Here is a 22,692-nt window from a genome sequence, read left to right as displayed (position 1 = left end):
AAACAAAGGTGCTTTTAGGATGGATGGGCACTTACCACCTGCGGCTTGCTCCTGGGGCCGTGTTCGTCGGGCAGCCGCGAGCAGCGGGGCAGCCGGGGCGGTGGGGCAGCGGGTGGCGAGCGGGGGCCATCCCCGGCAGCGGGGGACGTGTCACCTGAGTTGAGGGCCAGCATGTACCGCTTGGTGACATCCTCCAGCGAAGGAGGCTGCAGGCTCGGCAAGGATTTCCCGGGCGAGCGGCCGGCGGCCGGCGCAGGGAGGTGGTGGCCGTGGTGGCCGGAGGGGACGAGCGGCTCGGGGACGGCGATGGGGACGAAGGTGGCGGGCTCGCTGGTGTGCCGCACGTGCTTGGCGGCCGGGCGGCCCTTGGCGAGGACGGCGGGCGCGGGGGGCGGCTGGTTCTCCTGGTGAGCGGCGCGGTTGGAGCGCTTCTTGGAGCTGCGGCGGGCCACGCGAGGGGACAGCACCTCGGCCAGCTTGGGGTCGAAGCCGTAGCCGCGGCCGGCGCCCGGTGCCGCGGGCTGGGCGGAGAGGATGGGCTCGCTGCTGGACGGGGGAATGCTGGCCTCCAGCTCGCTGATGGCCTCACCGGGACCCTCGAAGGCGCCAGGTGCCAGCTCGCCACGGCGGCTGGGGTCGCTCAGCGACTTCTTCTTGATGGTCTTGCCGTTGGCCTTGTCGTCGCCCAGCTTGGCCATGGCGCCGGGCTGGCTGACGATGGTGCGGATGAGGCTGCTGTAGTCGCGGGGCCCATCGCTGCCCAGGGACAGGTCGCTGCCCGCGCTGCCCGCGCTGCCCGCGATGGCGGCCGGCTGGGGGATGCCCGCCTTGGCGCTCAGCGAGCCCAGCAGGTTGCTGTCCACGGAGAAATTCTTGGCCTCCTCCGCCACCGAGCGCCTCCGGTGAGGCATGGGGTCGCTGAGGGAGCGGTAGGGCTCGGTGCCACCCTCGCTGCCGCCCTCCATCCCATTGGCGCCCGCTGACGGGAACTTACGTCGGCGCCGCAGGCTGCCAGGGGTGCTCGGCGTCTCGGCTTTGCCAGCTGGAAGGTCTTCAGCCACCGCCACTGGGTGAGCGGGCAGCGGCGTTTCAGAGCCGCCCGCTGCCGGCCCAGCACTGGGCAGCATCCAGGCGTCCACAGCCTCGTGCCGGCCTTGGAAGGGCATCCCCACGGGCTCCGGCTCCGTGACGATGCCCTCGTCCGTCACGCTCGACTCGTGACCCGACAGCTCCTCCACGGATTTACTGTGAGGGAGGTTCTCCTCCAGCTCCACGTCCTTCAAACACCGCGTGCTCTCCACCTGTCCCCGAAGGGTCGTGTCCGTCGTCCCCGTCGTCGGTGCCACCACCTCAGCGCCCTCCACACCTCCGCTGTCCTTCTGCTCGGCGGCAAAGCCGTAGTCCTGCTGGGAACCCATCCTGCTGATCTTCTCAAACACCTGCCTCGCCTCCTGGATGTACTGGTCCTGGATGACCATGGGGAGAGGATCCTCGTCGCCCTGCTGTCCCCCACCTGGAGCCACCCGGTCCTGGCTGTCCGTAGAGGCCAGGAGGAGCTCGGAGGAGCTCTGCTTCATGGTGCTCTGCAGGAAGAGCCGCCGTGTCCCGGATTTTTCGGAGCAGGTGAAGGACTTGGCGCGACGCAAAGTGGCCGTCAGGTCCTTGAGGGTTGGCCGCTCGCCCGGCGCCCAGCGGGTTTGGGGATGAGCGGCACCGCAGCCGCCTGGGGAAGGGCTGGCACCGCTGGAGCATCCATCAGAGCCCACGTCAAGGCCGATCCTCACCCCCTTCTTCTTCACCTTCAGCTCTGAGAGGTCCGATTTGAGGAAGCTGAGCAGAGTCAGGGTCTCGGTGGCGATGTCAGGGTTGGACAAGGACTTGCGGTGCTTGGCCCGCTCCCCTTCCAGCCCCGGCTGGTGCAGGCTCTCGCTCCCATAGTCCGGTTTTGCCTTGGCCACGCTCTGGGGCAGCTTGGGCCGGACGCGGATGCCCGGCTGTCCCCAGGCCAGGCCATCGCTGGCCCCAAAACTGGGCGATCGATAGATACCGTAACCCGCCTGGAGAGCCCGTCCTTGGCCGGGCCAGCAGACTCCAAACTGCTCCTCTTCCTTCAGCGTCTCCGTGCTGGAATAGCGACTGCTGCTGCGTGACCCGCCGGGGCTGCCGAAGGGCAGGATGTTCACCTTGGAGACGCGGGCCACCATGGGCAGCGGGTGCCGGGGGACCACCCGAGCGCAGCCTTCGGCCTCGGCATCGCCATCCTCCGTGCCCTCCTTCTTCTTCTTCCGCGCGGAGCGGGGCCGGAGGGCAGCGCTCTGCCCCTCGCCCTCGCTGCCCGATGAGGCGCGGGGAGAACGGGCCGCCGCGGCTTCATCGTCCCCGTTGGAGCGGGGTGATGGGGAGGAGGAGGGTGGTTGCGGTCGAGCCGAGTTATGCCAGGAATGCGGGCCGGGCTCCGGCGGAGCTCCGCGGGGAGAGCGGAGCGCCGGGTGCGGGACGCGGCTGCGGGGCGGAGGCGGCGGGGGAGCTCCGCGGGCGCTCCCGCTCCCGCTGCCGCTCCCGTTGCCCATCCCATTCCCGGTGGCCGCCGCGGGCTGCCGGCAGCTTTCCCCGAAGAGTTTCCGCATCGCCGGGACGCTGGGCCAGCGCGGCGGCTCCGCGTTTAACCCCGGGCCCGGCGGCGACGGCGGCGGCGGCGGGGGCGGCGGTGGAGCCGGGGACGGCGGCTGAGCCCCGGCATGAACCGGGCCCGTCGGCTCCGGCTCGGTGAAACGAAGCGAAAGCTGCCGTACCGACGGGGCCAGGCTGCCAAAAGCCCGGCCCGGTTGTTGCTCCGCGCTCGGCGCTGAAACTTTCCTAGCCGGGAAGAAGAAGGAGGAGGAGGAGGAGGAGGAGGAAGGCGGGGAGGAGGCGGGCAGCAGGCACCGAGCCGCCGCTACCCCCCGGCCGCTGCCCCCCTCCGCCATTGTCGGTGCCCCCCCGGCGCCGCCGCCGCCTCCGCCCGCCCCCCGGCCCCGCCGCCGCCGCGCCCCGGCCCCGGCCCCGCCGCAGGCACCGCCCGGCCCCGCTCCTCCTCCGGGCTGCCGGCGGGCTGCATCCCTCCCGCTTTGTTTTCTCTCTCTCTCTCTCCCCCCCCCCCCCCCCCCCTTCTTTTTTTTTTTTTTTTGGCTTTTCCTCCTCCCTCACCCCCTGCTTTTTTATTTGTTGCATTCAAATAAACTTTCCTCCCCGGAGGCGGGGTTTGCTCCCGCAGAGGGGGAGGGTTGAAGTTTTGCTCCCTTTTAAAAATTATTTATTTAATTTTTCTTTTTTCCTTTGGAGAGGATGAGGAGGGAGAGGAAGGCGGCTTTACAGCTGCCCTCTCACTCCAGGGCTAAGCAGGAGCACCTCGCACCCCCCTGCATCTTTCACCCCCCTCCCGCATCCTTCCTTACCCCCTGCATCCTTTCTTCCACATCCCCCAGCATCCTTCATCCCCCTTCCCTTTTATAAAGTGGCTTATAAAAAACTGGGAGAGCAACTTTTTACATGGGCACATAGTGATAGGATGAGGGGGGACAGCTTTAAACTGAAATAGGGGAGATTTCAGCGGCATATTGGGAAGGAATTGTTCCCTGTGAGGGTGCTGAGGCCCTGGCACAGGGTGCCCAGAGCAGCTGTGGCTGCCTCTGGATCCTGGCAGTGTCCAAAGCCAGGGCTTGGATTAACATGGGATAGTGGAATGTGTCCTTACCCATGGCAGGGTGTTGGAATTAGGTGGTCTTTAGGATCCCTCCCAACCCAAACCACTCTGTGATTCCCTCCATCCCTTCCCACCTTTTTCCTTTTAGAGGGAAACAGGACAAATAGCCAAAAATGTGAGTGCCAGTGAAAGATTCTTCCCATTGCAGCAGATTCCTCCAGACCCTGCTTTGCTGCTCCTCTCAGGGAGGAGAGAACACCTTGTTCCCATCTTGCACAGCTCTGCAGGGAAGCACTGCCCCGTGAACAGACTTTCTCGTGGGTTTTAGCAGCGCTTGTCAGCGCTTGCTATTTGAAGCCTATAACCCTTTTTTCCCCCCCAAGACAGCAGATTTATCGCTGGGGATGTGACAAATGAAGGTGGCTGGGACGGCTGGTGGGTGAGCTGTGGCCTTGGAGACATGGATGGGGCTGCAGAGGTGTTCTGGCCATGTAGAAGATATTTCTGGCTCTGACCCAAAGGCACAACAAAGGGGAGAAAAAAAATCCAACACCTTCTGTAAGTGAATTTTTCGGGGCCTAAAAAGCGCCTGCAGCAATGCTGTGAGGTGCTCCACCCCAGCAAGTCTTCCTTCCCTGGCTCTCCCTTCCCACCCTCCTCCCTGCTTCCCCCAGGCCTGGGTGTCTCCTGTCCCCACGATGTCCCCCCCAGATGGCATTTTGGGAAGATTTTATTAAAATGATGAAATTATGCATTTCATCCCCGCTTGGTTCTCAGCTGCTGCCTTTGAGCATCTGGCAAGCAAAGGAGATTTGTTGAGGTGTTCACTCCATTTCTAAGGCATCCCTTTATTCCCATCACTTCCAGGCCTGGTGGTGCCAAGGGAACTGCTGACAGGGCAGGGCAAGGTGAGATCCAAAGAGAGCTCTTCAAAAACATTCCAAATTAGTGATTCCAGTATCAGGAACACCATCCTGAGCCTGTTGGATGTGACCACCCGAGTCCATGCAGCCCTTGCAGCCACCACCAGACTTTTTGGAAGCTGATTAAATATTTCCCCCCCCCTCAGAGCTTTATTGTGGATCGATATTTTCTGCCACCTCCTCCCATGGGTCCTATCCATGCGCTGGGCACTCTGGTGCTGCAGGACTCCTCCCTCCCTGGAGCCAGGTGGACACCCACAGATCGGCCGGATTTCTCCAAATCTAAATATTTTGCGCCCTCTCCTGGGTCCGGATGGCGTGGCCCGGCCCTCCCACTCCGTCACCTCCCTCCGCTCTGGGAAGAGATGGGGACATCAGGCTGGGGTTGTCCCCGCAGCCACCGCTCTCGCAGCCCCCCAGCACTTTGCCCTTCCATTGCAGGACCCCAAAAATGCATCAAAGGGGATTTTGGCGAGGATGAGCTCAGGCCAAGGGAAAGCACGGGGCTGCCTTTGCCTCCTCCATCACATTCTGTGCCCCAGCCCAGAGTCACTGTCACTGTCAGGACAGGGACACAGCTCCTGCAAAACCAGGTGGTTTGAGCTAATGCTGCAGCACAGCCGTGATGCTGGGATCTCTGAGCATCATCCAAGAGCCTGTGACCACTCTGGACACCCTCCTCATCCTCATGACAGCAAGGAGACACCCTGGGACTGCCAGCCCTGGGTGCTTGGGTGCCCAGGTGCCTGAGGAGACGCTGTGTACCTGCAGGGAGCAGTCAGGATGGAGCTGCACCCTTGGCCAGCTGCAGGCAGCCAAGCTGGAGGGGTGCTCAGCCCTGGAGATTGGAAGCAAATCACTTCAATCCACTTAGGTGTGATTATTATAAGCAGACATGAAAAATGCTGTCATCCACATATATATTTATATATATATATACACACACACTGTATAGATACATATACCGTGTTCAGGCAGAGATTTTCTGCACTGCAGAGCCTGGGCTGGGCCACAAACCTCCCTCTGCTGGGATATATTCTATGTCTGTACACACAGTGGGTGTATACACCCATCTGAGAGAGAGCAGGGAGTTAATTCTATACATCCTATACATTGGAGAAGACTCACAGAGCAATGAGTGTTGCATCCACCTTGCAAATCCCTCCTTGCTGTGAGGGAGCAGCATCCCAACAGAGGCTGGGGGAGAAAAGCTCAAGCCCCAGCCCTGTGGAGAGGCCAAGCCAGCTGCGGGATGTATGGTGACGTGGTCAGGACATTGAGTGGCTCTCTGTGGAATGCATTTTCCAACTCTGGGTGTTGTGTCCAGGTGTGCTGGCTGTGATTGTGGTGGACCCTGTTAGGAGGTGACAGCAGGGCACCACTGGCACCAGCGTGGGCCAGACTTGGGATGCTGAGCTAAGCAGGGAGCTGGATTTATGGAGGTCCCCAGGCAGGTGACAATGCTGTCTAACCCAGCCCATGGTCATGGCTTCAGTGGGAAATCCAGCATGAGTGTTCCAGTTGCCCTGATGTCTCCTTTTCCTGTTCCCAGTCCATCCAGGGTGCTCCTCCAACATTTTGCAGCACCAGTGATCTTGTATCACTAGCTGGTGTGGCCTCATTCCGGGCACTGGGGGATAGGGATGTCCCAAAAAGGATGTTTCACTAAAACCACCTGTGACACTGATCTTGAGCTGGGCTGAACCAAACCCTCCCCAGCCTTCATGCTGTCCCCATCAGGGAATTTTTAATTGAGTATGGGGACAAACCATCCACCAGCAGCTGAGCCAGGGATGTGTCCTCCATGGAGCTCCATCTTGCTCTCCACGGTCCCAGTGGATTTTTATTGCGTTGATGGCTTGACCACCAAGGTGCTGAGCTGCTCCAGGCGAGCAAGGGAGAGAACACTGGATCTGTGATGGGGTTAACACTGCACCACTGGATGGAGGTGGATCACCACGGATCCACCACCAGGCTGACAGCTTGGGAGATGCCATCCTCCTCCCCTCCAGCATGTCCCTGGTGAAGCCATCTCTGCTCCGTGGAGCTCAGAGCTGAAATTGCTCCGTGCCTTGGTGGCACCGAGGTGGCCTCGTCCTCGCCTAGGAGCCGTAGGTGACGCAGTGGTCGTGGCGCCACTTGGAGCTCACCTTGTCGAGGAGGTAGCGCGTGCTCTCGCGGAACTTGCGCTGCGTGAAGTAGAAGAGGATGGGGTCGAGCACGCTGTTCATGCTGGCGAAGGGCCGCGTGCACTTGTAGGCGATGGCGAAGGCCTGCAGGGCCGGGCAGGGCAGCGTGGGCGAGGAGCGCACGATCAGGTAGATGGTCTTGGTCAGGTGGAAGGGCAAGAAGCTGATGGAGAAGACGATGACCACGATGATGACCATGCGCACGGCCTTGTCCTTCCTCTTGTGCACGGCCAGGCCGATGAGCTCGTCCTTCTGGCACAGGATGCGCGCCATGCTGCAGTAGCAGGCCAGGATGGCCGCGAAGGGCAGCAGGAAGCCGGTGAAGGTGAGGGTGATGCCGTAGGGGAAGTAGGCGGCCGAGCGGTCGGGCGCGCTCAGGTCGTAGCACACCGTGCGGTTCCTCTGCGTGCCCGTGGAGGCGAAGACGAAGGTGGGCAGGCACTGGGCGATGACGATGAACCACACGGCTGCGCACACCAGCCACGTCAGCTTCTTGCCCTTCTTCTTGTGCCACGAGGCCAGGGGGTGGCAGATGCCCAGGTAGCGCTGGACGCTGATGCAGGTGAGGAAGAAGATGCTGCTGTGCAGGTTGGTGTAGAACTGGAAGCGCACGAATTTGCAGGTGAAGTCCCCGAAAGGCCAGTAGTCCTTCTGGGTGTAGTTGTAGATGAGCAGGGGCAGGGAGCAGACGTAGAGCAGGTCGGCCACGGCCAGGTTGAGCATGTAGATGGTGGTGCGGCTCAGCGCCTGCCGCGCCAGCCAGATCTGCCCGATGACCACGGCGTTGAGGGGCAGCCCCACCACGAACACCACCGAGTACACCAGGGGCAGCAGCACCTGCTTGAACTCCTCGTGGTAGGTGCACGAGTTCCTCCCGCTGCTCGTGGCTGTCACGTTGGCCATGGTGGCGTTCCCAGCTGTCAGTGTCCTCTCTGCTGCTGGTGTGGCCCCTTGGTAGCACCTGTGAATGTCAGAGGGGACAGCTGGTGACTTGTCTGCCTCCTCAAAGGATGAACCTGGACTGGTGATCTGCAGGCTGGAAGTGAAGGGATGGAGAGCAGCCCTGAGGACAATTTGGTGGATGGGAAGCTGGACATGACCCAACCATGTGCAACCCCCGTGCCCTGGGCTGATCCCCCAGCATGGGCAGCAGGGGAGGGGGATTCTGCCCCTGAGCTCAGGTGAGATCTCACCTGCAGAGCTGCCCCAGCCCTGGGGACACAGCAGCAGGATGTGGAGCTGCTGGAGAGAGCCCAGAGGAGGCCCTGAGCTGCTCCAAGGGATCCCCTGTGCTCTGGGAGGGCTGGGCTACCCAGAGAAGCTGTGGCACCCCTGGAAGTGTCCAAGGCCAGGTTGGACAGGGTTTGGAGCACCCTGGGCTAGTGTGAGGTGTCTCTGTACAGTACTTGAACATCTGTAAGTAAAAGAAAAGGGGGAAATATAGTACTTGAATATCTGTACATAGGCCTTGCCCTGATGAGCCCCGGTTGTTCTTGATGGGCTGCAGCTGTGATGTCCTTCATTGGGCTGCAGCTGTGGCCAGTGAAGGTAACTGGGATAAAAGGGGGTGGGCTTGGCCAGTTAGGGTGAGCCTTGGAGGAGCTGTGGTGAAGAAGCAGGAACCATGCTGCTGTGAAGAGCTGCTTGTGAGAAAACCACCCAAAGAAGGTATGGGACTCTAGAAATATGATAACAACACCCTGGGCTAGTGCGAGGTGTCTCTGCTCATGGCAGGGGGCTGGAGTGAACCTTTAAGGCCACTTCCATCCCAGATCCTGCTGTGATTCCACAATGCTAAGGCACACTGATGGGTTTAGGCAGAGCGAGTGGGACGGCGCAGGGCAGCGTGGTGGCCACGCTTGCCACCGTCCCACGGCACTTTTCCTGCCCGGGAAGGTTTGCCCGGGGCCGAGGGGCTGCCGGGGTCCTCCGGCGGAGGAGATGGCGGCAGATGCTGCGCTGGCCGCCGGCGCGGCTCCCTGCGCCTCTGCAGGGGGTGCCAAAGCCCCGCAGCCGGCCGGGCTCAGCCGGGGCGATGCCACCGCGCCCAGCCCAGCGCGACCCTCGCGGGCACTGCCAGCCCGTAATCGGCACGGTGACAGCGAGCCCAGAGCTGTCCGGTCCAGCCCACCCAGCTCTGCGCAGCGGAGGAGGAGATCTGCTTTCCTCGGGGGCTCAGAGCAGCGTGGCACAGCCCATGAGCCCCCCGTCCTGGGGCAGGGTCTGTCCCCCGTGGGTCCCAGAGCCGCTTCTCCTGCCTCCCCTCCTCCCTGCCCGGCCCGGGATGCAGCCCTGGCCGGAGACACGGCCCCCGCTTCCCCTGCTGCCCTGGGTGCAAACCTGCCTGCAAGGGGGTGCCCACAGGGAAGGGGAAACTGAGGCAGGGAGGAGGTGCCCCAGCTCCAGCCAGGAGCATGGAGCACAAGGGAGGGAGAGACAAACCAGTCCAGGGATCACCCCGTCAGCTTGTACACCTCAATTTCGGGTGTCTGGGGATTCAGCAGTCCCCACTGCACAGCCCAGCCATGGTGTCCGTGTGGGGGACACGATTTTGGGGTTTGTGAATCAGTCCCCTGGCTGCTGCATGTCTCCCATCCCCCGGGTACCCTGCTGAGTCCCCCTGCACCCCCATTCATGCCCTCACACCCTATTTGAGTCCCTCTGTCACCTCACTGAGCCCTCATCATCCCCCAGTGTCACCCCACTGTCCCCCCAGCTCCAGGCAGTCCCAGCACCCACCTCCAAGCCAATAAACGCTCCAGGGCTGTGAACTTCCCTCTCCCCTGGCTCCCCCCAAACCTCCCCCAGGACCCAAGGTCAGAGCAGCACCCACAGGACCCTCTGCCACCCCCTCAGTGTCCCCACCGAGGACACAGGGGACAAGGTGGCTGGGAAGAGGGGTCCTGGGAGTGCCCCTTACCTCTTGGGGTGCTCCAGGGTGCTGGAGGCACGGCTGTGCCAGCCCTTGGCACATCTGTGGGTGCTGTGCTCACCCCATTGAGCAACACTTCCCTTTCCTCTTTCACCCCGGGGAATTGGGGAACAGAAACCAGCTGGCAGGGCACAGATGCCACCAGGGGAGGGGATGCTCCTGCCTCTGGGTGCCAGGCTGTGGCTGGCTCACCATTATTTGTTTTTTTCTGTAATTTTTTTTTTAAATTTTCCCCCTCGTTTTTTGGCTGCTTTCCCTCATTTTTGAGCCTTTCCTCCATTTTTGCCTCATTTCCCTCATATTTGGCTCCTTCTAATTTTGCACAGATGTTAGGGACAGGCAAGTCCCCTGGCGCTGTGGCACCAAGAGGAAGAAGATGCTCCAGCTGTGCGGATGCTGCAGTAAAACGAGGGAAACTGAGGCACAGGTACTGAGTTTGACGTGAACCAGTGTGGTCTACACCCCTTTTCAACATATTTTTCCCCCAAAATACCCCTTGGAGAAGTTGGCAGGGGCCTGCTAAGGACCATGCCCAAGGCTACCTAGGTCTTCAGTTATCCGAAAAAAGGAGGAGCAGCCAAAAAAAGAAGGGATCCCTCCAAAAAATGGCAAATGAGGAAAAAACCCTTTTTGTAAGAGGGAAACAGCACTGAACCCCTTGCTGCTGGGTTTGGAGGGATGGCAAAATTGGAGGAGAGTAGGAAAACCCAGAAGCCCCAATCCCAGTCTGCCAGTGTCCCCCCAGTTAATGAAATCAATTAATGAAACCACGCTGAGACCCTCAGCCACTTTCTGTGCCCAGGGCATGCTCCCACCTCATTGTCTATCAAGGTGGATTATCCCAAAAGTCCCTTTTCTCACCCCAAAACCCCATCATGGGAATCCCTGCCAGCTCTTGGGGTGATGGGGCTGGCACCCCCCACATCTATAGCACCTGGTGCCCTGCCACCTCTGGCTGAAATCCATAGGGAAATGAGAATTTTAGGGGAAAAAAAGGGGGTGCCTGTGGTGTTGAGAAGGGTCAGGATAGGGTCACCCTCATCCCAGAGGTTTAAGGTGCCTACAGAGGAGGAACAAGGATCAGGAAAGAGAAGTGGGGCTGCTCTGTGGCCAGATGGGGAAGAGATTAAAAATAATCACCCGCAGCCATGAGCTTCCCCCTGCACGTGCCCCCTCCAACCTCTCTGCTTTCAAACCAAGCCCTTCTCCAGTGGAATTAGCTTTAATTAACACCCTGCTATTGATTGGGAGGGGGATTCTGCGAGCTGGATGTGGTGGGGAAAGCTTTTGGACGTTGCTGCCCTGGAATAGGATGTGGGGAAGGCTTTGTCCCTTGGAAATCTTGCTCCGTGGTTTATCTTTCCCAGCCTGGTCTTTGTGGCTGGCTGGCGGGGCTGGAAGTCTGGGCTGGGGGGAAGTGAAAGCTCCAGCTCAGCACATTTCAAAGAGCTTGAAAAGGGAGATGCTCCATCCTGCATGTCACTCGGCCAAAGCCACCACATCCTTATCCCCAAACATCTCCTGGCTGGTGCCAAGATATCCTCAGGTGCCCATCTGCCCAGTGGGGGAGCCAGGCTTGGATGTTTAAAGGGAAATTTCCATTTAGTGAAGCCTCAGGGTGTAACAATGTGGAAAAATGGGGCAAATTTGGGAATTTTGGGGTACTAAATTGGGATTGTTGGGCACAGGGTGGTGGCAGAGCCACTCTGTCCTTGGGTGAGCACATTCATCTTCCCACAGTTTGGTGCCCCATCATAAATCAGCGCTTCAAGGAGGCTCTGGGCAACCTGGACTGTGATTCCCTGCTGGAAAGGGTATGATGGGGACAGGGAAGGTGCAATGAGCTTTCCCAATCTCACTGCCCTATTCCTCTATGCATATAAATATAAATACAAATATAAACCTATATCTCTATACGTAAGTACACCTCTGCACACCTCTCTACATATGTATCTCGCTATATTCAATATATTATGTAATAATATAATCTATTATTATATTAATAGAAATGGTAATAAATAAATGTGTGGAGAGCCTATCTATGGCTCTCCAAACATTTATTTATTATCATTTCTATTAATATAATAATATATTCATATTATATTAATATATAATAATATTATATCCGTATATTTTAATTATTTATTTATATTGCTTTCTATAATTATATAATCATATATATAACATATTATGTATAAATAATTATGTAAAATATGAAATATAATATATTTATATATTATACATTATATATTATATATAATTATCTATAATATAATTATAATATAGTAATATAATTTAATATAATATTAATAGAGTAATAGATTATATTAATATATAGAAAAATATTAACATATAAAATATATATTATTTATATTCTATAAAAATTATATGTAAATACATACTATTTCAATATTTTATAAATATTAATGTATATCTCTCTACTCACACACACACATATAGAAACTTCTCCACCGCTACACACAAATATATGTCCCTGAGCACATGGAGTCACACTCGTGTTGATACATAACTCCACCCATATATAGGGAAATATATTTCTACATCTATACACACGTCTATGCACACGTGCTCATATATAGGAGTATATTTATCCCTCTGGATGTATACATGCACAAATATATTTATATATAAAAGGTAAATATATTTATATATAAAAGGTAGATGCCAGGCTACTGGCACCCATGGCAGAGGTGCCAAGGAAAACCAGGTCCCTCGAGCAGATTTAAACTCTATTTATGCGCAATACAACTTCTGGCACAGGGCTAATCGCTGTGGATGCCTGAGGGATGCAGGCACTCCAGACCATGGGAGCAGAGGGAGAAGGGAGAATCCAGCCTGCACCAGCCCTGCCAGGGGGATCACGGTGGGATTTTGAGCCCTGCTCCATGGTAAGAGCTGCCGAACCTCCCCAAGGGCAGAGCTTCCATTTGGAGTGGCTCTGGGATCACCCCAAACCCCAGCCGAAGCGCGGCTATTCCCTGGATCCGTCCCCATTCTCTGCTGTTCTGCCTCATCCTGCCCAGCTCAATTCCATCTGTTGGGGTCCAGTCCTGCCCAGTCTGGCCCCGTCCTGCCCAGTTTGGTTTCACCCCGCTGGATCCCATCCTGAGGGGTTTCAGACCTTGTTCCCTACGGGACCTGACCGTGCCCTGTCAGTCTGACCTCGCACTCGCGTCGGATCCGGTCCTTTCCCGGTTCGGCTCGTCCCGTTCCCCCTCCCCACTGGCGGCACTTTCCAGAGCGGGATGTGCCGGGAAGGAGCGGATTCCCTCTCACCCTAAAAGGTCCCATCCTGCCTGGGTGGGTCCGACACTGTCGAGTCCCTTCCTACCCGGTCCGGTCCAGTCCCATTTTACCCAGTTGGGTCTAGCCCTGCTGGGTTCCGTTCCGTCCTGTCCAGTCCCATCCCGTCCTATCCTGCCCGCTTCACTCACTTGAATTCCATCCTTTCCCGGTTCAGCTTGTCCCATACCCCCGGTACGCGGCACTTACCGGAGCGGGATGCGCCGGGAGGCAGCGGCTTCACTCTGACCCCTCAGGGTTCCATCCTGCCCCTTCCAGCCCCGTCCCACCCCATCCTGCCCAGTTCACCAAGATCCCACCCTGCCCGCTTTGTTCTGACCCTTTAGGGTCCCAGGCTGCCCGGTTCCCATCCCGGCCCGGCTGGGTCGGTCCCGTTCCCGCCGTTCGCGGCACTTACCGGCAGCGGGATGCGCCGGGAGCCGGGCACGGAGCGCTCGGAGCCGCCGCCGCTCCGCCCCGGGGCCGCCCCGCTCCGCCCCGCTCCGGCCCCGGCACCTGCGGCGGCGCCCGGAGCGGCTGGGGAGGGGTCACAGCTGGACTGGGGCGAGGCAAGGGGCAGAAACAGCTGGGCCAGCACGGGGGGCTCCCAGGCAAACATCTGGCTCAAGGTCTTTCTTGGGCGAGCATCTGTACCGGGGGAATTCCAACGGCCCCAAAAGTGGGATGGATTTGCAGCGTGGGGTCCCCACGCATAGGGACCAGCCGGGTTGTCCTGGCCCTGGGTGTCGGGGACAGGGTCTCCCTGCAGCCCAAGGGGTCGATGCCTCCCGTACTCATTAACCAGGCGGTCAAAGCTCCGCGCTTCCTGAGCAGGGCAATTAAAGAGCAATAAGGCAAAGAACCCCGGGGGCACGGGCTGGGTATGGAATGGCAGATGCATAAACAGCCCTGGGATGCTGAAATTCCGCTGCATGATGGGCTTGGCCCTTCCTTTGCCTGGGAATCCCTAAAGAATTATTCCCTGCTTTCTTTTTAGGGGCTTGTGATGGGTCTCGGTGGATGTGGAAGTGAAGGAGGTGCTGAAGGCATTACCCAGATGATGCAACACCACAGCGGGGGCTCCCCAGTGTCACCTCACTGAGCAGGCACCCGAATATGCTGGGAGAGGGTTTGGGTTGTACAGAATGGATGGAGGGATGTGCATCCTGCTGCAGTGGACAGCCCAGGCTTTCATTGATCCTGGCATGAGCCCACGGCCAAGCCGGGCAGCGTGGCCACGGGAGAGATGGGCTCTGGCAGGATCTGACTCGAATATTTGCAACCACAGCCAGGCTGGAGCCATCCCTCGCATCCCGGGGCTGCCCGGGCTTGTGGGGCTGGGTTGGCGGTGGCTCGGTGCCCTTGTGAAATTCCCCGCTCCCTCAGCCTCCACACAGGGAGAGCAAAATGGGGGGGAAATGTGCTTTTCCCCGGAAAACGCACACCTTGTGCAAACAAGCCCAACATCCGTGCATGGGGAGCCCAGGACTTCCCGCAAGCATCCGGGGAATGCAGGTGAGGATGGATAAACTCGTTCCCCCCGTGAACTGACAGTGAGGGCACCAATCCCAGCTCCGGTGCTGCCCCTGGCTTTGGGAAGGCTGAGGTTCTCCTCCCTCCCAGCGTGGCAGTGTCCTTGCAGGTCCCCAAGGTGAACAGCCGGCTGTCTCGCTGTGGGGACACTGTAAATAGTGGTGGGAGTGTTAAAAAACAGAAAATATAATAGTGGCTCCTGGCTGCCTGCCAGCTCCAAGCACCTCCACTGAGCCACAAGCCCAGCCCTAGAGCACCTGGAATTATTGGGAAATCCCCAAAAATGACATTTGGAGTGCTGATCAGGGATAAGAGAGGCAAATTTGGAGGGAAATCCCCAAAAATGACATTTTGAGGGCTGATCAGGGATAAGAGAGGCAAATTTGGAAGCAGTAGCTGGCTCTAAAAATGAGATTTCAAGCAAAGCGTTGTTTTTAAACCTCTTTTTATTCATACCAAAGGATCATTGGGAAAAATGAGTGGGGAAAGGGACAAGCCTGGGTTCCTCTTGGGGTCTGGCTGAGTGAATTGATCCTTGGCAGAAAGGGCTGGCACGGTGGCTGGGTTTGAGTTTCCCTGGTTTCTGTTCCTCTGGCTGGATGCTGCCAGTAACTGCATTAGCTCCTGAGTGCAGGTGACCTTTGCCACTGCTGCTCCCAGGGGTAATTCCACCTTCCCTCTGCTATCCAGGCTTCCAGCTGCCAGCAGAACCCAGCGTGGCTGGATGTGGGCAGGATCCCCTGTGGTCAAGGCCAGGGAGGCACTTTGGAACTGGGACCGTGGTCTTTCAACGGCTGCAAAACCTCCTGGAGGTGAAAAGCAGCATTTTTCAAATGCTGAATCTTTGTGAGGGCCTCGGGGCTGGGATGTTCCCATCACCAGACACTGGCTGTCCCCATGGAGAGGTTCCTCAGAGCTCTCAGGTTGTTCCCCAGCACAGACATGCAGGGATCAGGCTGGGTCCCTTCTGCCTCGGGCTCCGCCGCGTCTCACCAGACCGGAGACGTCTTGCATGAAGAATTTCATTACATCTAAAAGCTGTTTATAACGGAAATGGAGTTCATTTCTCATGTCCTGACAACTCCAGCCTGCTAGGGTGGTGGATCTGGTTGAGCTTGCTCGTGAGGAGGTCACATTTGATGACAACTTTGTCTTTTTAAACCAGCTCAGAGGATGGTCACCCCAAACTCCTCCATGGACATCTGCTATCCCAGCGCCTTTTGAAACCCTGGATTTTTGGCAGAGAAGGTGTTTGTTGCAGAAAGTCTCATCTCCTGAGGTCTACTCTGATGGAGCCCTGCACCTTCTTGCTGCAACCAGAGCTCACCACAGCCAGAGCAGTGCACCCAGCTGGGGTGAAATCAGGCAAGTTCTCTCACTGCTGGACTTTTGAGGTGGAGAAACTGGTCACCCTCCAGTGCTATGAGGGGACCTTCACAATTCAGACCTCCACAATTTGAACCTTCACAATTTGTGGTCAGCTTTCTCTCTTCAAGGGCAGAGCTGGGGTCTGGGATGGGGATGTCTCCAAACCTTTCATGGTTGAGTGGAAATCAAATGCCTCCAGGTTGGCCACAATCCCTGCTTTGGCTCCTTGCCCTCCATGCTGAAAACCCTTAGGTTTTCACCCCTATGTGCAATTTTTAGTCTGTGCAACAAGTCGGTGTATTTCCATAATGGGAAATTTATGCATTTTCTTAAGTGATTTTTCAGGTCAGTTGAAGTTATTTCCTCATTAATACCATTTAATGCAGCACTGTTGACTCAGTTTGTCAATCCCCTTGCCAAGGGCTGTAGAAATGGGGCCTTGGGGATTCCTGAGAACCCAAAATAACTCAAGGCATGAGGCATCTCAAGGCAGCTTCAAGGCATGAGGCATCTCCCAGAGGGAGCAAAGCCTTCCAGAAATTCAAACTCAGAGCATGGACCATTTGCTTCCCAGGAGAATGCAGGGATGTGCTCAAGTCTTGGGCTGGTTCTCCCTTTTCTGCAGGTGGGTCCATCACACCCAGCCACCACAGCAAATATTGAAACCACACTTCCCTGTTCCTTCCACTGCAGAGGAAACCAAACTGGACATTTATTTTGGGGAGGAAAAAAAGCTCTGTTTCATGCCTGGCATCACTGATGATGCTTTCTGTGGGGGCTACTCAGATGTCTTTACTTCTCCCTTTCGATTCTGCTTCTCAGAAGATCGTGCTGTGCCCTTGAAGAAGATGAAAGGGGAAGGCATGTCTCAAGTGATTTATTTTTTTAATTCCAAGAATTGGTCTCTTTCTGATAAGAAGGAAAAGACTTTTTTTTTTTTTTTCCTTTTTCTGTGGAAGAGCAGAATTACAAAGACAAGGCAGAATTGAGTCACAGTTTTCTCTTCCGTCATTCATGAGTGGGCAAAAAAACCCTCCACTGGTGCTTGAGGTTCGCACTCAGCTAAACCAAATGTGATGGGAATATTTTATAGGAAGATTTTGGAGATATCCCAGGTAATAACACCCCTTGATTCAGGTATAAGAGGTTTTTCTGCTCTGCTTGCTGGGAGATGACTGAACCACCACTTGTTGGAGGTTTCACCAGGAGCAGCCCCACAGAGGATGGTTCCATGTCCTCCATTCCCAAATGGGAATTATTTCCATTTCTTCCCCCACCTAATATACCAGAAAATCCCTTGGATGTGCTGCTGTGCAAGCAGAGAAGGGCTCAAAGCTCCAGCAAACCCACTCAGGGCTTGTTGTAGTGTTTGCTTGGTGTTATGGGCAACATTAGGAGCAGGAATGAGGGGTCTGGGGCCAGCTCAGTGCCCAGGACAAGGAGGGGGACAGGAGCAGCTTCCCAGGATGGGCTGGGGTGTTGCAGGGACGTGGTGCTCGTGCAGCAGTGCTGAGAGCAGCATTACCTTGGCAGCACCTCCTAAACAAAGCTCAGAGCAGAGCCAGTGCCCAGACACTTCATCCAAACACCGGGGGGAAACCATAACACGGAAAATACAATCCTGGGGGGTCCTGGCCATCAATTGTCTGCGTTTGGGCAGAACCAGGCATGGCTGCTGAACCTTCTCTTTTGATGTGGTGGCTTGCACAAGCTTGGGGGTTTGGGTGGGTGGGATTTGAGTGCCTGTCCAGCACAGGAGTGTGGCCCGGAGATGCTCATCTCAGGAGACGTTGATATGTCAGGTGTAGCTCTGGGGGGTTGTAAGACCATTCTGAGCAAGGAGGTCTGTTCCTGTTGCTGCTGGGAATGACAGGGTGGACTGGGGAGATCCTGTGATGACCTCAATCCCTGCCTCAGTTTCTCCAGTTGCACAAAAGAATGAACACCCAGCTTTCAGCTTCCGGGTAACAGCTATAAAATCCTCACACAGAGCATTGGGAGGTTGTATTCCACATCTGTCACAGGTAACACCTGGCAGGCAGGGCCCTCCTCCCCTCAACCCGCCCATCGTGTGCCATCTGGGACACCTGAGACCTGCCCCAGCCAAAAATGTTCAAGCAGGTCCATCCCGTTGGGGATGTGTTGCAAAACCAAGGCAGGGGCTGAGCTCTGCACCTCAGCAGAGAGGGAGGGAGGAGGGGAATCTGATGGGAAACAAGATCAGCTCGTTGCCCTGGAGCCTGCGTGTGCTGGCAGGCTCAGGAGCAGTGGGTGACCTCACTCACAGCACCTTTCACAGTGTTTCAGCCTCTTGAATTTGTTTTTTAAGTAATTTTCCTGCAAACAAGGTTCTAGTCTATTCTTTCCTATTCCAAGTTATTATTTTTAAATCCCTTTATTTGGGCCGGGAGCTGCCAGTGCCTGGGTCGCTCTCTCTCCATGCACGTCAAACCAAGAGTCCTGATCTCAGCAGTGGTGACTCCAACTTAAGGGATAAATACCCAGACAAATCTGGCATAAACAGAGAAAATATGAGATGGGTTTGATTTAATATATCCAGTAATTCTAGGCACTCTCACTTCCTTCCCAGTATTATCTGATGTGTCTTCTATTCTTGGACACTCAGAGAAATTTGCTCAAAGGAAAACCGAACAATAACAGACAGGAGATTAAAATAAAACCAGAAAAATAACGGGAATGGCAGACAAGAAAATGGCTGGGTTTCCAGGAAGGTTCAAGGGAATCTCCTGTGCAGGGATGTGACTGTGCCTTGCTTCAAATCCCTGCCGGAGGGGGAGGTGAAGGTGCTGTGTTCCCCTCAGGATCAACTGCTGGGCTTGGGTGTCCTTGGTCCAAAGGGGCTCATCTCAGCAGGGTGGCTGGAGACAGAGCCCTGGGATGTTCTCTGGAATGTGCTGTGGAGGGCTCTGTCCCTGACATGTGGCTCTGAGTATTATTTCCATCCTTGTCATCCAGAGGCCAAGATGGGCTGAGACCAGGCGGCTGTAATTAAGCACATAATTAAATCTCTGTTTTCCAGGCACTTGGACATCTGGTTTTTAACCCAGCCACGAGAGGAAAGGCTGGTTTCCCCCTCAGGATGAGAGCAGGTGCAAACCACCCTTGGCTAAGCAGGATCTCTGAGCACGACACACTTCGTGGTCTCCTCTCGCCCTGGCACACCTGGACGTGCCTCTCTGCTGGGTTCCAGAGCCTGGGCTGAGCTGCATCCCATCTCCTGCTGGGTGAGTGTCCAAATGTCCCAGTCTCTGGGATTTTAGAGGCTCCATGTGGCCCATGAGCCACCACAGCAATGGCCTGGTTTGGCCATTCCCAGACTGGGAACCTCCAAAGAGAGCACTTCTCTGTGTGTGTGTGTGTGCACAGGGCTTTCAGTCTGCAAACAACCAGTACAGCTCAAGGGCTTGGCTCCCACTCTGCTAGCTCCTGGATGTGTTCCTCCACTGGCTCTTCTCCCTTTTTCCGTGTCCCAGCAGCCATGCTCCTCCTCCTCTCTGTGCTCGTCCCTTGCCAGGCACTAACATGGGAGAGGTCCCAGGTGTCAGAGGCATCCCCAGGAGATGGGGACCTGTGTGCTGGCTCCTCTGGGCATCTTCCATGTCCAGGGGGTTATGCTCCTCCTCCTTTATGTTCCCATACAAGGACAATGGGATTTGTATTCCCTTTATGTTATGGGGACTCTTTGTTGGCGTGCAGGGCCTGCACTGAGGCCTGCACCCACCCCGGGGAGAAATCAACCATGTCCTCATTGCTTCTAGGACTGTCACCTAGGTCTTAGACTATCACAGAGGTGCTGTGACTGCCACATTGTCCCAGGACTGTCACGTATTTGCTGTGATTGTCACATTGTCCTAGATTGTCACATCATCACCCTAGGACCAGTGAGGAAGACGCAGCCACACCAGTAGGTGATATAAAACGTGTCAGTGGTATAGTGGTGAAGGCAAACAGCCTGGCTTCTTCTCTTCCTCCTCCTCCTCCTGCTGGGGCAGTTAATATTGGTGGGGTTTATGAATTAACTTCCCTCTGAGCGAGTCTGCAGAGCCGGAATGGGGACATTAAACAAAAAGCAAGTGGCTTGTGACTCACGCCATGGCCCCGTGCCAAGGCAAGCACAAAGCAGAGGCCTCGGCAGAGCCTTGGGAATTGTTCCCTGCTCCAGCCCACGTGCTCCTGGAGAACACACCAGATGGGTCCTCTCACTAAATCCACCTGGGACAGGTGAAAAGCTTCTCCCCTTCTCAGGAACTCTGCTCCTCAGCCAGCTCAGAGTCAGCAGAACCATCCATGCAGAGACAAACCTTGTCCCTGAGGGCCACCCGGCTCCCACAGTGACACAGATCCTGGATTTGGGAAGGCGCCTCTCCCACACCCCACAGGGCTGCCTGCTCCTGCAGGGGATGATGCAGCCCTGTCCTGCAGACTCCCAGAGGGCTGTATTTTTGAGGAAAATGAGTAAGAGTTGATTGTTCTTTTGGGTAAGAATGAATCAAAGAAGTTTTAAATAGTAAACCTGTCCTTTCCTATAGTTATTTCCCTCTTTATTCCCCCTCTTGGCTGCTGGGAGGTTTGTAAACATTTATTAAAATCTGCTTTGACATGTCACGCTGAGTATTTCCTTTTGGCCAGCTCCTTACACGTTTGCTTCCATGCAAATTCCCATACAAGGACAAAGGAGAGCCAGACCCCTTTCATCCCTCAGAGCCTGCCCAGAGCCCTCTCAGGGGTCACAGATGTAGGGCAGGGAGGCTGAGACCTCCCCAAGGTTCTGGCTCAGGCAGATCCTTTCTTTGATGGGCTAAGGAGGGGGACTGTCTCCTCCAGCTGTTTGCAAGGCAAAAATCCAGAGGCAATGGATGAGATGATAAGAAAACGGAGACAGAGTCTTTGGAGTGGTACCCGCGTGATGAACATGAGAAATCCTGTTTAGATGTAAGAAAATGATTGTGCAACTGTGAGGGTGGTCAGCTGAGGTTGTGGAGATGCTCAAAATGTGCCTGGACATGACCCTGAGCAGCCCAGTCCCTGTCCCCCCAGTTCAGCACTGGCTAAATGGTCTCCAGAGGTCCCTGCCAGCCTCAGGGCCTCTGGAAGGGAAGGAAGGAGAGGACACCCCTCAGAAAGAAGCTCTGTGGGAAGGGGGGAGTTTGTCCCGTGCCTGGGAGGTGACCAGGGAAGTCCCTGAAGCCACAGATGGGTGTGATGAGGGGGTGTCTGACCCACGCTTGTGCATGATGGAGGGGCTGCTGGTTCCAGCCCTTTCCAAGCCTTTTTGGGAAGCTTTCTCCCCCACACCACAGGGCACAGCAGCAGTGCAGTGCCCTGCCTTGACTCATGGAGTGGCTCTGCAAGGACACACAGCTCATCCTCCTGCTGCTCCTGCTCCCTCCCCATTACATCCCAGACATCCTCCAGATGTTCCTTGGAAGGATGAGCACCACATTAGATCAGAGACAATGGCTCTGGCTGCAGTGGATGAACTTGTGCCCTCTGGAGCAGGTGCCTAAGTGCAGATGTTCACAGCATGTACAGCAGGAGTCCTGGTAAAACCTATGTATTGTACCAGTGGCCTTGCCCCAATCCTGGTTGTTCTAGATGGGCTGCAGCTGTGATGTCCTTCACTGGGTGGCAGCTGTGGCCAGTGAAGATAACTGGGATAAAAGGGGGTGGGTTGGCTGCTCAGGGAGAGCCTTGGAGGAGCTCTGGTGAAGAAACAGGAACAACACTGCTGTGAGGAGCTGCTTGTGAGAAAACCACCCAGAAGGTATGGGACTCTAGAAATATGATAACAACACCCTCTCTTCCAGCGAGGCTTCCCAGCACACGCCTCACATTCCTCCCAGGGCACCCAGCCTCCTGGTTTGGCGATGGAAAATGTAGAGAGAAATGGTGAAAAAAACCAGGGGGGAAACGGGCACAACCAGGTATTCAGTGTTCCAAACCACCCCTGCATGCTCAGCCAGCCTGCAAACCCAGCTGGCAGGGGAGGGATGTTCTCCTAATTTCCAAGTGCTCCCAGTTTGTAAGCACAGGGAGAGTGTCTGGGGGGAGATAAGGGCTGGTACAGACGCAGGAGCTGGGCTGAGATAAGAACGGCCACTGGCTGAGCTGCAGAGCACAGAATGGTCTCTGCATCCAGGGCCAAGCCACCCTGGGCTGCACCAGAGATAGGAGAGGGACACTTTCTGCCAGCCCTGGGGGTATGGACAAACCCTGCCCCTGTGGGACTCAGTCCAAAACCATGGATGTTCCAGCTGGATTCCTTTGCTCTGCTGCCCTTTGCATTCCTGGGGTTACAAATCCCAGCTATGAATAATTGTAACTGAGCATCCCCCAGCACCTTGATCCAGCCTCTGGCTGCTTCTCCAGCTCTCTGTGGCACCGTGGCTGGATGCAATACCATGCTCAGGGTTGTTTTCTTTGGGAAATAATCCTGGCTTTGGGTGGAGGTCAGATACTCCAGGTCCTTCTGCTTGGTCCGACATTAATGATGATGATGATCTTCAAGGTCTTTTCCAACCTTAATGATTCTATAATTCTATAATGTGCTGCAATCTTTTCTCACCTCCAAATCCATCTACTTTGATTTCCACACTGTTCTTTGCTTAAAGGTTGGTGTGCACTAAGCAGGTCTAAGCATCCCAGAGGATTTGCCTGATTCCCTTTCCTTTATGCTCTGGAAAGGATCTTGCTTCTTTTATCCCTTCACCCAACAGAAAAGCTCATTTTCAAAGGACAATG

The 22,692-nt window shown here is 56.0% G+C and overlaps 2 protein-coding genes and 1 long non-coding RNA gene across 12 annotated transcripts in view; 1 reads left to right on the top strand and 2 right to left on the bottom strand.

Moving 5' to 3' along the window:
* ARHGEF17 (Rho guanine nucleotide exchange factor 17) overlaps window positions 1-2,973 on the bottom strand; it is a 29,492-nt gene extending 26,519 nt beyond the window's left edge. For all 4 annotated transcript variants that reach the window (XM_064728528.1, XM_064728543.1, XM_064728535.1 and 1 more), the window contains exon 1: window positions 36-2,973. In XM_064728528.1, the coding sequence (XP_064584598.1) occupies window positions 36-2,966 (2,931 nt within the window). In that variant the 5' untranslated portion in view covers window positions 2,967-2,973. The remainder of the gene's footprint in view (window positions 1-35) is intronic.
* Window positions 2,974-5,509: 2,536 nt separating this feature from the next.
* On the bottom strand, window positions 5,510-13,498 carry P2RY6 (pyrimidinergic receptor P2Y6). 5 transcript variants are annotated; one of them, XM_064728457.1, is made up of 2 exons: window positions 13,448-13,498; window positions 5,510-7,755 (listed from the first exon to the last, which is right to left on the bottom strand). In XM_064728457.1, exon 2 carries the CDS (start codon window positions 7,695-7,697, stop codon window positions 6,708-6,710), a length of 990 nt encoding a protein of 329 aa, XP_064584527.1. In that variant the 5' UTR covers window positions 7,698-7,755; window positions 13,448-13,498; the 3' UTR covers window positions 5,510-6,707. The 5 variants fall into 5 exon arrangements, with proteins under 5 accessions (XP_064584527.1, XP_064584553.1, XP_064584536.1 ...); XM_064728483.1 differs by lacking the exon at window positions 13,448-13,498 and adding an exon at window positions 13,370-13,417 and having other exon boundaries at window positions 5,539-7,755; XM_064728466.1 differs by lacking the exon at window positions 13,448-13,498 and adding an exon at window positions 13,240-13,303 and having other exon boundaries at window positions 5,539-7,755.
* LOC135455345 (uncharacterized) lies at window positions 8,383-20,534 on the top strand. Of its 3 annotated transcripts, none has more exons than XR_010442311.1 (6): window positions 8,383-8,462; window positions 10,053-10,153; window positions 12,508-12,635; window positions 14,027-14,544; window positions 15,253-15,927; window positions 18,971-20,534. It is a non-coding gene; the product is annotated as an uncharacterized LOC135455345 (long non-coding RNA). The 3 variants fall into 3 exon arrangements; XR_010442312.1 differs by having other exon boundaries at window positions 14,027-15,927; window positions 18,971-19,175; window positions 19,807-20,534; XR_010442310.1 differs by having other exon boundaries at window positions 14,027-15,927.
* Window positions 20,535-22,692: the final 2,158 nt, after the last annotated feature.

This window comes from Zonotrichia leucophrys, chromosome 1, assembly GCF_028769735.1.
Source record: "Zonotrichia leucophrys gambelii isolate GWCS_2022_RI chromosome 1, RI_Zleu_2.0, whole genome shotgun sequence".
Lineage (NCBI taxonomy): Eukaryota > Metazoa > Chordata > Aves > Passeriformes > Passerellidae > Zonotrichia > Zonotrichia leucophrys.
This window is presented reverse-complemented; position numbering and strand designations above follow the sequence as displayed.

Excerpts from the sequence above, each read along its gene's own strand:
- P2RY6 (XM_064728447.1), bottom strand. The coding sequence starts at position 8,208 with ATGTTCAAGTACTGTACAGAGACACCTCACACTAGCCCAGGGTGCTCC. Across the intron at positions 7,756-7,987 it reads GGGCTGGGGCAGCTCTGCAG|GTGCTACCAAGGGGCCACAC; the intron begins GTGAGATCTCAC and ends TGACATTCACAG.